Raw genomic sequence first — 13,494 nt, forward strand, 5'->3', positions numbered from 1 at the left:
ATTATAAAATCATTGACCCTCTCAAATGCAATCCATACTGTGAAGTTAGAATCTATTTTGGAGAATTTTGCATTGTCATCAAGGTATTCTATACATTGCCTATAACTGCAGCAGAGGAAGAAAGAGAATATTAAAAAAAAACTTGCACTCATTAAGAACTATTTACATTCAAATGTGTCATAAACCTGGTTAAGTAGTTTAGTAACACTCAAAAACAGTTTGAACTGGCTCATAGTAAAGATTTTGATGATAAATTTTCTGATTTTGTGAACAGGAAAAGCATGAAGGCTTCTACTACCTTTAAAATATTAATAAACTAATACTTTAAATATGAACAGTGCTTACTAATTTCTGTCTCTGCGACTGCCTTGCCAACTGGGTGCAAAATGGCTTTGTCTAACATTTTTTTTCAGGAAATAAAAAATGCCTGCGTAGAATTATAAAAAATAACCAAATACATTCAAACTGGCTTCTTTTTGATGCTAGTGTAATTATTCAACAGTAGTAAAATACATTCCTTTTACATGTGGGCTTGGGCCATTTATTTCTTCTCAGTGGAAAACTTTTGCTTAGGGATTCATATTTGTTTCTCCTGAGACAATTGTATGTCACTGAACATTTTAATTATGAGACATGATGCCAACTAAAAGAAAAAAAAATGTTTTCTGAGACTTTCTTTCCATGTGACAAAAACAAGAGGGTAATCACACTTTCAACCTTTATAACCATAATCCAAATGTTTTCTCCAGGTCTCCACTTTATTCTCTCAATGAAAAATACAACATCCTATTTCTTCAGAGCATTTACATGAAGATTGTTAAATTTCTGTCCACGTGGAAGGAGAAAGCAATGTTTTACTAAATCAAAAACCAGAGAGAGAAAAAAAAAACACTATAACCAACAATGAACCAAAAGATAGAAGTGGTTAAGGCATATGCACAGTTGTTGTTTCACCACAGAATAATTTATTAAACCACAAACTGTAATTAAGTGCTTTCATCCCACTTTAATTTTTATTTTTGATGTATTTTTTTTGCACTTTTCAGATGTACATTCACATATATACTTTTTAGGGGAGCTTTTTTAACACATAATAACTTTTTCAACACTATTAAATTTGTTCATTACATCTTTTACGTTAATATGCTTTTTATGGTATATAGTATTTCGGGTTTATATTACATCACCGAATGCTTAAAAAAGCAAACGGTGATTAATCGACCCTATGTAAGCAAAAGCTTACAATGTCCAACAAAAAGAAAAAAGAAAACACTTTAAACACTACATTAAGTGGGGGGCTGCACCCCCCCACACACACCCACCCTACCTAAATATACCAACTCTGAGACCGCACTACAGTGCCGAAAATGGCAAAGTAATGAAGCAGCCAAGCGAATTCTTTCCCAGGGAAAGAATTTGCTTAAAAACTGCTTTGATATTTTGCCTTTTCAGTCTTTTAAGTTCAACCAAGATGCATTCAAAAGAATGCGTCCTCAGTCTTCTAATAGGAACCGAGTATTTATACCCCTTGTCCCTGTGATAGTAGATTTATTTTGTATTCATTGTGAAAAGGGTGTTGCATATTATTATTTTTATTTATATGTTTTGAAAATATTTTTTCAACTTAGTGACCTAGGTTTGAGCAGGGTATGAGTGTTTTGATTTTTATGTATTACATGTATTCATGGGAGGTTACTAGGCTAATGGCCCTGGGGTCCTTACAAGCTTAGCCAACAGTTTATCTTGGAGGGTTAGTTTCCTTTATGTGCTTTTTGGTGCCATTTTAAAGTCATTGTTTTAGGATATGCTGGTATTCTGAAGAAGTCCGGATTAAAGTAGGATGAAAGTGGTTAATTACAGTTTGTGGTTTAATAATTATTTTGTAGTGTAAACAACATGTTTCCTCAGTGTCAACTGTGCATATGCCTTAACCAATGTTTTACTAAATGACGAAAGATGCTTCTGTATGATGTTGTTGGAATCTAGTACCCCACAAGGGAGTCTTTACAATTAAAGGGACCCATTTATTTATTTCAAAAATCCATCTGATTTAATCAGTAGATCTCAATAATGAAATAGCACCACAGTACTCATCCATATGTGACTTGGTAAACAGCACCATAGGTTCATAGGAGATTACTAGGCTAATGGCTTAAAGGTCCTTACAAGCCTAGTCGATATAACCATATTTTACCCAATATATGGCCCCATAGGGGCAAGAGGATAGCATGGATTTGTGCCTGTGCATTGAGTATCTTACAGATTGCCCCTATCCATAAGAGACATAGGCACTACCCCAGGTGTGACTTTGCAATTGCCCATCCACTGATCCAAATAGTGTTTGAAGAAGGTCAGAGAAGGGCTCTGCCTAATGTGAGTAGGAAGCCTACTCCAAAGAAGGGGCAATCTCTGAGACACATATCTGTTTCTCCAGCATGTTTTGTTTGAGTTTCTGATAAGTTTAGATCCCTAGATTGGGTGATCCTCATGCTGTTTGACTTGCAGATGTGTAGCAGCTCCGTCATTGCTGGATTTCTGAATGCCTTGTAGGTTAGGTATAGGTCACGCCTTAATAATCAATAGGAGACAGAGTAAAGGGATAGGGCTTTTAGTCTGTCTGCATAATTAATGTTGTTGTTTACACCATGTATATTATTTTTGCGAGGAACCTCTGAGGTTGCTGCAGCTGCTGTAAGTGCCTAGTCAAGTACATGCTGAATGGTGCACTGTACTCGATTATTGGTCTAATGAGGGTTGAGTACAGCAGGACTATAATTTCCTTGGATCCGGATGCCATACCTTTACTTCACCACTGTGGACACATGGCAGTCAAAGTTCAAGCTAGTATCTAGCTGTGTACCTAGATCTCTCACCCCTGAGTCCACTCTAAGGGGCGTGCTATTGATGTAATTTGCAGGGGTATTTGACCTCCTAAAGGGTATAAAAATGCATTTTTGTTTTTGCATTTAGATTTAGACTATAGCTCTGGCACCAATCATTTGTCTGATCTAGACCCTCCTGAAGGATATCTACATCACTGGGTGCGTCAGTGATTGCCCCCAGCCTGCAGTCATCCAGAGGCCTTCCACATTTGCCTTGTCTTCAGATAAGTATACTCTAAACAAGAGTGGTTCCAGTACTGAGCCCTGTGGCACACCACGAGTTACTGGCCTCTTGCTTGATCTGGATTCACCCACTTTAACCATGTGTCCTGTCCATGAGCCAATTGGCTCCCCATCTGGTGACATAAGGATTTATGCCCAGTTTTGTGAGTTTATTTATAACATCTCAGTGAGGAATTGTGTCAAATGCCTTGGCCAGGTTGAGGTAGGTGGCATGTACTGTTTTACCCTCGTCCATGGCCTTGAGAAAGTCACTACCAGATTCAGTAGGCATAACCTGCCCTTGACAAAGCCACATTGGGTCGGGTCCAGTGTTTGTAGGTGTCCTGTGTCATTATTTATCCAGTCTCCTACGCCATTATTTATCCGTTCCATGATTATTCTTTCCACAGCCTTACATATAAGGCTAGTCAAACTTATGGATCTGTAATTTCCTGGGTCAGTAGATGGTCTCCCTTTATGCAGAGGGATGACTGTTGCTGCCCTCCACTCTATAGGAATAAAGCCAGTCTGGAAGTTACGTTAAATACAGATCCTAATGGGCCTAATAAGTCCTGATTTAAGCTGTTTAAGAGGTAACCTGGTATATTGTCAGGCCCCATTGTAGCTGTGTTTTTAGCTTTTAAAAAGACAAATATAATACTGGAATGCATTTTTTCAGCATTGAAAAAGGATACCACCTTTGGGGAATCCCCATAAGAATATGCTTCACAGAGTGATTCAGTTAGACTGTTTTGATTAACTGCAAAATAGTCTGCAGTTCATAGAAAGCAGATAAAGGAGAGACAATCTTTTTATCAGAAATTTAAGATAGGGCTATTAATCTAGGAGCCTAGAAGAAGCAGTCTAAGAGATTTTCACCTATATAATCCTGCCACCCTATGCCTACACTCTGCCTATCTATGTTATGGGAAAAGAACACAAGGACTTATGTCCCCTCCTCTCGACCTCTCCTAAAGGACAATCCTCACGTAATGTGAATGAAACTCCTCAATGCATCTTATACTTTCTATATATTCAAAAAAAAAATCTGAATACCACGTTATAGTTTCATCATCAACAAATAAATGCTGATATAACCAGGGAAGTAAAAACGAAAACATTCAAATGGCACTGGGCTTCCAGCTTCTAACAGTGTAGTCCGATACAAAAAGATAAAAAAAACTCCTCCAGCGAACTCAAACAGGAACCGGGAGCTGTAGATCTTAAAAAAACAGTAACGTACAAGCTGTACGACACCGCTTTGACCTCAAAAACGAAACATTTATTCACAAATTCATACATATGTGTGTTTTAAAATCTTTTTGTCGTTGTCATGTGCGTTGCAACCGTTTCCTGGTTCTTAGTTCCGAGCAGTGTAGTCTGACATCAATTGAATCAGCATATAAATTATCCACTACCTTCCATTTCTTAAAGGGTTCTGCTTTCTAACATCTGTAAAACGTCTAATGTTTGAACATTTTAAATCGAATTGATTTAACGTGACAGTTTATCACTGTCCATTTGTTTTATTGGCCTTAAAGTTAATGGGTTATTCAACCTCTTTAAGAAATATGGACAAAGCATTGCATAATGGAGACAAAGGCCCAAAAATAGGGGCACCTTTTAAATATTACTCTTATAGACTTATAAAGTTGCTTGACTAACATGATTTGAGTTAGCATGCATTTTCTGAAAGACGTGAAGTCTGAAACTCAAATGCATGTCATTATTTAGTGACTTTAACCCTCATATCATCCCAATGATTTGCCAGAAAAACCACAATAGTCGAGAGGTACGGGTAATAGTGTTTGGGAATGCCACCTTTTCAAATGCCCAAAGTGGGACATTTTTGGTAGAAATGTCACATATTACAGTGTTAGAATGTGTGAACGTATCATGTCTATGTGCTGGATGAATCTGCAAGGAAGGACTGCTAGTTTAGTGAAATCAAGACGTGGGAGGCAACGCTAGACGTTTGCCCAGAATGTCACAATTCTTAAATACAAACTTGTGAAAAAGCACTAACTCATAATCATTTCTGAAATGAAGCCAAAATCAATTTAGAATACACTCCCTTTCGGTGTACTGCACGTGTCGTTCGATATCCCTGAGACGCTAAGACGTGCATGTTGCGTAAAACGTCTAGAGGAGGCGGAGTGAACTTGACATCCCTTGTTCTCTTACCCGGCTTTAGTCTTTCTGATTCTTCAGCTCCTTGTAAACATGGCTGGCTGTTTGCAGATTCTCCGTGCTGTCTCTAGGTCATCATCAGCAGTAATTGCCGCAGGAAATTTGTCTGCTGCTCGACCACAAGTTTCCCACGTAGCCCCAGCTCTGACTAACGTACAACAACGACGACACTGTAAGTAATGAATTGAGAGTGACTTTGTATTAGCTTCGCGCTCCTTGACTAGTGATGCCGGCTGTTGTGGCGCGTGGGTAGAGAAAGAGAGCGGGATCGCGGCCAGCTGACGGTTAAAAAAGTCTAGGAAATGATGTGAGCGGATTGTATGTTTACATCTTTTATGGCTAGTTAATAAATGGCCGGGGCCCTAAGAGGCCCTTTGGTTAGTTACCCATTTAGTAGAACCATCGCCCCTCATGCCCCATTATCATACATAATTTGCCCGTGCATTTTTTTTTTTTTGGTGGGGGGCCTGAATGAACCTGAATGTTATCCCTAAAGCAAAGCACTTAATTAACCCTTTATTGGTAGAGGGTCACATAAACGACAGACGCGTTTTTTGTCTTGTAATATCTCATTTATAGTCTGGTGGTGTATGGTGTAGCTAAATATAGCCCCATCATTACTTACCAGTTTCATTTGTAAAAGATGTCCACGGCATTGACATTCACTTTGGCGTTACGGTCTTTTTTTCTGTTAGGTCGAGCTAGGCAGTTGATCAGCATAAAGTTTGATTGGGGTTTCGTTAAACTGTACCAACTGTCCTAGTGTCCTTGAAGGAGATCAGTGCGTCAAGTTGGCTGTGTCTTTGCATTGCCTATGGGGGACCTTTCTAGGAAATGTGTAGTCTTGCATTGCAATTAACTAAGGTGTATAGTTATCAGTCACATGGGGTCATGCGCTTAGCACGATTATGTGATTATAGTTTACTTGTCTTTTCTTTGGATACAATATACATTTCCAGTGACCTGTCACATTTTGACCTCTTGTGGGGAAGCTTATAGGCGTGCTATAGTGCAATGACCTTGTGATTGTTAAGCTCTCTGCTTGCCTTTGAGCAAAAACATCTGTTTTAGTGGCCGAATAGATTTGCATTATTCCTGTTTTTTTGACGGTTGTTTTGTATGAGAAGGAGGGTTTAACATCATAGTTGCACTTTGCATGACCTTGAGCAGGTGAGATCTGAAATTGCGCACTGACATATGATGATGATGTTAATGTCAAATTTTGGTGAGACATATTTAAACTTTATAGGTTGTGACAACATGACTTATATCGTTCAAAGAAATACGGCGTGGTTCTTTAACTGCATTGTAAATTGGTTTTATCCGAGTGAGACACTATATTTAAAGTGTTGTCCTGTAACAGTTTTAATGTGGAAATATCAGACTTCTGTATTCAGGCATGCTTTGAGCCAGAGAGATTCTGTAGATCTTCTTTTCCCATGTCCGGGTTGAGCCCGAAAATGGTTGGTTTAGATGAGTGTTCTCTTCTCCGGTTAATAAATGTGACAAAAAGTAAAATCTAATTGATTTGCTCTTTCAGTGGTTATGACTTTGTCGAGTAAATGTTGCTCCTTTGTCTTTTTCTGGTTCAGTATCCATTCAGGTCTGTTGTACTTGCTTTACCCTTTCCGTGATCACAGGGAGGGAAAGTCTGTCCCAGCAAGCAGCGGGTTGTAAGATGACTCCTCTAAATCTGCATATAAAAGAATGTGATGAAGTAACTTGACAACTGTTATAAACTTTTTGTAGGCCGATTAGCTGTCAGTTCTCTTTCACTTTAAGTTACTACTCATTCGCACAGCTTTGAGGAGTGAAGGTTAAAAGATACGTGTGGTTATTGTTTCAGAAAGGGCATCTCATTTCAGAAGGCAAACTGTCATTGACATGAAAAGACAAATGATGTTATGGATAGAGATTCTATTTTTAGACTGGTTTTGTACAGGGATGAAAAGGTTAATTTATGTAGTACCTTAAAGGTGTTTGAACAGTGTGATATTTTAGTGTTACCTGCTAACACTTCTGCAGTCAGTTTTGCTCCCTGAAGTTTTACATTAGTTTCACCTACTCCCCTTGCCTTGTGTATGTTTTGTCTTAGAATGAAAGATTGTTATGTTTAATGTAATAAATTGATTAGTCACGGTATATTTCTACTGGAGATACATTCTCTCCTCCTACCCTAAGGACAATGGAGAATGTGGAAAACTTTAAAACTCAGCTTCATTCCTACCTCTTCTCTATCTGGAAATGTAACTGCATTCTTCCAGCCTAGCTCACCACCCCCACCCCCATCTAACCCTTCAACACCTAAGATCTATACTAATCTTCTCTACAAAAGGAATAATAACTCTCCCCAGTACTCTTAACTTTGTGTTTGTTCCAATATGCTATTATAAATATAACTCCAAGCTTACTAATGTCCTCATATTGATAACTACAACAGTTTTTAGACCAATATTGTAAATAGTTTTCTTTAAACAGTATATATTTTTGTATTTCTATTTTGCTATTTACTTGAATATGTACCCTACTGTATTTTTTATTGCATTATGTATATCCCACTGTATTTTGTATTGTTGGAGCTTTTCTCCCCAGGCCTCCACTGAAGACGTTCCCCAGTCATCAAACTGGAAATAAATACATTGATGGGTAAATGCATAAAGGTAACAGATTAAATTAGAATAAGCTAATGAAGTGTCAGAAACAGTTGGAATAGCGTTATAATTTTGGTACTGTCAGTATTAAGAAATCTGTATAAATGCAGTGTCACCAGAAGAAGGGCTCTTATACTTCTCAGGAGACGTAGATGGCATGGTGGTTGTTGGAAAACACAGAATGAATTCCACAACCTGTTTTGTTTCACAGACACTTGCCAGCAAAAAAAAAAAACTAAACATGTCCTGGTTTTGAGGTAAAAGCACATAAATCTCATATATTGTTAATGTTTATTCAAATAGGTCTTGTGAATGTTGGTTCCTGCTATTCTATTGCCAGCAGTTTGCAACAACAGACATTTTCCTTTTTATATATATGCCGTTTAAAGACTCTAACCTTTTGCTGACATTTAAGCTGTAGTGGCCCAACTTAAGTAAATGTTCATCTCTGTATCTCTTAGATGTATAAAGTATTAGTACTTGTCCCTTGATACTAAGTTTTAGTCCTTTTTGGCTTTGGGTAGTGATAGATCATTTTAGCCATATGAAGGTGTCAGTGGCCTTTGTAGTTTTCTGGTAGAGAAATATTCTTGACAGGTAAAATGATGTGCAAGATTGTCACTGTATCATCTTGAGGAAATGTTATTTGTTTTTGCAAAGTAGATCGAATCTGTGGTATCGAGAGCCACCATAGCTGTTTTGTTGTAAATCTGCAGCAAGGTCCTAACGCATTCATTCATATAAATACGTGCTTAGTTGTTGCATTTTTGCAAAATGTTTAGTATTTTAGGGGGTAGGCTCCATGCTGCAACTAAGTTGCATTATTGTTCTATAAAACTAGGTTTCAAAGTATTTGTTTAATCATTTGCGGGATCTTTATTAGAGAAACGAGCCTAGCACATTGTAGAGGATTATGGCAGCATTTCAGAGACATTTTCTCATTTTGTCATATTATGCAGTCAAGATAATTTCAAGCCGAGTCGTTTCATCCCAGTACTTTAGTCAATACCCAGGATTATATTAAGTAATGACTGTCCATGTCCAGAAGGGTTGTGGGTGCTCTCCCTGGTAAGAATTTATGATGCCCCATCCACTCATCCAGGTGCTCCGCTTCAAGATGCGTCAGTCACTGGGGAACAAATCTGCCCCTCCAGCGCGTCCTATTCAAGTCGCAGACTGGATGTGCAGCAAATTCATTAGGTTTGGGTTGGAGATAGCTCTGAAAGCCAGGCATAAGTCTCCCCTAAGAAGTCTATACGATACTGAGTAAAGTGATGGAGACTTCAGTCAGTCTGTTATAAGGTACTTGCTGGAGTTCCTTGATCTTCTTTGTTAGAAACCTCTGAGGTCTGTCCAGTTGCTGCAGGTGTTTTGTATGGTACATGCCAAAAGGGGCTCTATTCTCAATTATGGGCCTGATTAGTGACGAGTATAGAGGGGTTATAACCTCCTTTGCTTTTATAGGTGATGCCTTTGCTAATCAAGTATGCCATGTAGAAACCCTTCCTTACTGCAGTAGACACGTGGTGGTTGAAGTTAAGGTCACAGTCCACTTGTGGTCCCAGATCCCTTACCACTTCATAGGTACACATGGCATTGTTTTTAATTTGATAGTGTGAAGGGACACTGTTTTTACCAAAGGTAATGATGATGCATTTCTTTGCATTTAGTTTGAAATAGTGACTTAGACACCAGTCATTGGTCTGCACAAGACCCTCCTGAAATATACTGATATCATTTGGGGTTTCAGTATTTGCACCCAATTTGCAGTTGTTCACAGACTTGTTCACACACAGTTTTGGCCTGAATTTTTGAGAAGTTTATACCAAACCGTAGAGGGCCCAGCACTGACCTTGTGGCACCTGCTGGTAACAGGTCTGCTCGTTGATGTGGAGTCACCTCCTTTGATAGTGTGTGATCAGTTTGTAGCCCATCTTACAGCAAAGGGGTTTCCTTTCAGTTTGCTAAGTTTATCGGTAATGCCTGAGTGTGTGATAGTGTCAAAGGCGTTAGCTTAGTCAGGGTATGTTTTGTGCAAAGATTTGCCCTTGTCAATAGATCTGGTCACATTTTGAAGAAATCTGCCAGGTTTAACAGTCCGGCTCTGCCTTGATGAAGCTGAATTGTCTTGGATTTAGGGTTTGGAAGTCACCGGTTTCTTTATTTATGAGATCCATGATGCGTTCCATGGCCTTAACAGATAAGGCTGGTCAAACTTATGGGTCTGTAATCCCCCGGGCCTGTTGCTAATCCACATTTGTTAAAGGGAATAACTGTTGCTGTTCTCCATTCTGTAGGAACACAGCCTGTGGTTTAGGTTGTAATTGAATAGGGTACTTAATGGTAATGCTAGTTCATGTTTCTGTTTGCTTTAGAAGACAGCCTGGGATGCCATCTGGCCCCATAGAGGCTGTGTTTTTCGCCTTAGACAAGGCTTTACTGACTTGCTCTTCGGATATGTAGGTTGGAGTTGGGGGGCTAGGTTTGTGACGAAGTTTTCACCAAATCTGTGTGCCAGCAGGTTTGCTGTCTCTGCGGGATCAGTGTGTGTGATACTGTTAGTCACTAGTTCCACACATGCTTGGTTCCTACCTTTTAGGCTGCGTACGTAGCTGTAAAAGGCCTCATGGTTATCCTTGTTTGTGATTGCGAAGTTTTCTCAAAGGTACCCTTAGATGATTTTACATGTTGTCTTATTTGGCTGTTGAGGCTGAGGAGGGTACTTTCCCATTGTTGGGACCTCACCTTAGTTTTCTTAGAAAGCAACTTTTCGTGACTGTGTCCTCTTGAACAGCAGAGTCTATACACATATTCAAGTGATTGCACAGCTTTGGTGTAGTTAACACTTCCAGCTGGGGGTGTGGCTTAGAATGCTTTTATACTTTCCCTTAGGAGGGTATAGTTTGCCTTGGTGATGTTTTTTAGTCTGATTTCACCCTTTGAGTTCTGGTGTTAGTGCCAGTTTAAAGACGACTGATTTGTGGTCAGTTTAACTAATGACGGTCTGACAGTTGCAGTAGTGCATCTGTTAGTCATGTTGTTGAGGACCAAATCTAGTGTATTTGTCCCTCTTGTTGGTGTTTGTAGTATCTGGTCAAGGAACTTTTGCGCTAGTGTAGGTTTCCCACTTCATGGTGGGATAATTGAAATCCCCCATGACCAGAGTGTTTGGCAGTATTTGGAATGACTCCAGTTTGGTCAAGTAGCCTCGTGCACTTCATGATTCATGGAGGGGGGATCTATAATTAGCTATGACTTGAATGGGGGTCTTACCCACAGTAATCTGAAGTTGGTAACTCCATGGAATTGTCCTGTCTAACTAGTCGGGAGGTGAATCTATCACTAATATAGATACACTGACTACTTTGGTTCTCGCACATTCATTTTGTGGTCTGAAGGTGTGGAAGGCATTGTAGCCTTGCAAGGCCGGGGTATTCTGAGACCTTGAACCAGGTTTCTGTGACTGAATAGACATCTACATCCTCCAGTAATAGGAGTGCTTCCAGGGTGTGCAGTTTTTGGTTTAGGCTCTTAGTGTTTATCAGCATAACCCTTATTTTATTATGATTAGCAATTTGTTTTTGAGACCTTGTCTAAAAAGGCACTATGGGACGGGCAGGAGCCTTTTTCAGCAGCCGAAAGCCTAGTGGTGCCAGGTGCAAACATCTCTGACAGAGCAGTGAGGTTTGATGACCATGTCATTCCAGGCTGACAAACTGGATCCCCTTTGAATGACACCAAAAACTAAGCCAATTATTGAAATCGGTCATTTTTTGTTTATACTGTGGCATCATTCTAGGTGAGGGTAATAAATGCTCTTCAAGGCTAGGAACATACCTGCCTGGGATACAGTACTGAGAGTGCTCAATCATGTCTCTCGTCATCTAGTCCAGTGAGGTACATCTTGGGTCGTTCACTCCAGTATGAGCTATGACAGAGTCACAGTAGCAGTTGTTGCCAAGACATCTGAGTGCATGCGTGATCTAATGAATCCTGGCAGTGGGACAGACAGCTGACTGTGACTTTCTCATCTAACCTGGTAAGCGGGACATCAGTGTGTCCCACTATGGAGTCTCGAATGTCAATAAAATTTCTTGCACCTTGAGGGCTTGGTAGGTGAGACACTGGTGTTGCTGTGTGTCTTGGGTACTGTGGGAACTGTTAGTTGTAGCAGTCTTGTGTTTTGGAGGCCTCTGGTGTTTCTGTAAGTTTTTTGAGAGAACCTCTGTGTGTGTTAATTTATGTGTTGGATGTGTACTGTGTGTATGAGTAGTACTATGTGCATGAGTAATGGTGGGTGCGTTGACATCCTCTTCAGTGTTACTGTTTTCGAGTGCTAGAGAGCAGGGATTCAAGATTCTTTGTGTAGATGCTTCTCTCGCACTCTGTCCTAGAGTGAGTTATTAGTAGAGGGTTGTCAGTGTACATGAGGCAGTTGCTACACTGCCTGTGGAGACCCAAGTCAACAAGGCTGGCAGGAGAAACTGGGATAGTCCAACTATCCATAATGCTAGGTTTGAAGAGCTGTTATTATAAAGGGGGTACTTTCAGGACTGATCTTGGGGGTGCTTTCAGGACTGATCTTGGAGGTGCTGTGTGGATAGGTGTTTCTGACAGAGTTTTTGGCTGGTGGTTTAATAGCTCACTAGCAATACCTTTTTAGACCGGAAATGTACTAAGGATGATTTTTTAGACCGGAAATGTACTAAGGATGAGGACTACACCAGTGTACTACAGCTGTATGTAAGGAAAAAGTTGTCTGGCTATGACGCACAATTGCACAGCAGTGAGTGATGCTGCGCAATGCACAAACGAGCAGAAACCCACTCGAACCCGGGGCTTCCAATACCAGAAACTAAAGGTGTAAAAAAACAAAAGAACCAATGAGGGTGCTTACTCCAACCTCTGGAACCTGTCTCGTGAAGGGTGATTGGTCTAGTCAGCCCACTTCTCCCTCAAGTATGCAGAGTGCCCCTTCCAATCAAAGATGGCTTGGAAAATGTGCTCAGAATACAGCAGTCAATACAAACAGACCCAGATGCAGCAAACCTGTATCTGGACTATGCCTCCGCTACTAGCTACACTAATTCAGGCTGGAAACACTAAAAATTTTTAAGCCGCAAACAAATCAGTTATTTAAAACACTGCTTGGTGGGAAAAACGGAACAGATTTATTTATAATTTATTTATTTTACATTTGTTGACCGGGATTGTCCGACTAAGCTGAAGAGCCCTTTTTCAGCAGAGGCCCAGGGAGAAAAGCTCCGAAGAGCCCTTTTTCAGCAGAGGCCCAGGGAGAAAAGCTCCAACATATTAAACAATTTTCATTATAAATTAGCATTAAACAGCAATGTTACAGGGTTATTACAAGACATTAAGTAACAATACAGTGTTATACAGTATCAATCAGGAATATAGCAAATCTATTTCAAAATGTATAAAAAGAAATGTGTCATTAAGATGAATATAGTTTTTGGGGTAAGTGGTTACAAAAACCCAGTTTTATCATAATGTAGTTGCATGAAGGCAAGACAATTACAATAGAATGT

General features: G+C 39.7%; 1 protein-coding gene across 1 annotated transcript in view; it reads left to right on the top strand.

Annotated features, from left to right (window-relative positions):
* The first annotated feature begins 5,259 nt into the window (after nt 1-5,259).
* The window catches only part of IDH2 (isocitrate dehydrogenase (NADP(+)) 2), a 286,718-nt gene continuing 278,483 nt past the window's right edge, over nt 5,260-13,494 (top strand). Inside the window, exon 1 of the mRNA XM_044078288.1 lies at nt 5,260-5,466. Coding sequence (XP_043934223.1) covers nt 5,328-5,466 — 139 coding nt within the window. The 5' untranslated portion in view covers nt 5,260-5,327. The remainder of the gene's footprint in view (nt 5,467-13,494) is intronic.

This window comes from Protopterus annectens, chromosome 7.part0 (assembly GCF_019279795.1).
Source record: "Protopterus annectens isolate FY-2018-M chromosome 7.part0, PAN1.0, whole genome shotgun sequence".
Lineage (NCBI taxonomy): Eukaryota > Metazoa > Chordata > Ceratodontiformes > Protopteridae > Protopterus > Protopterus annectens.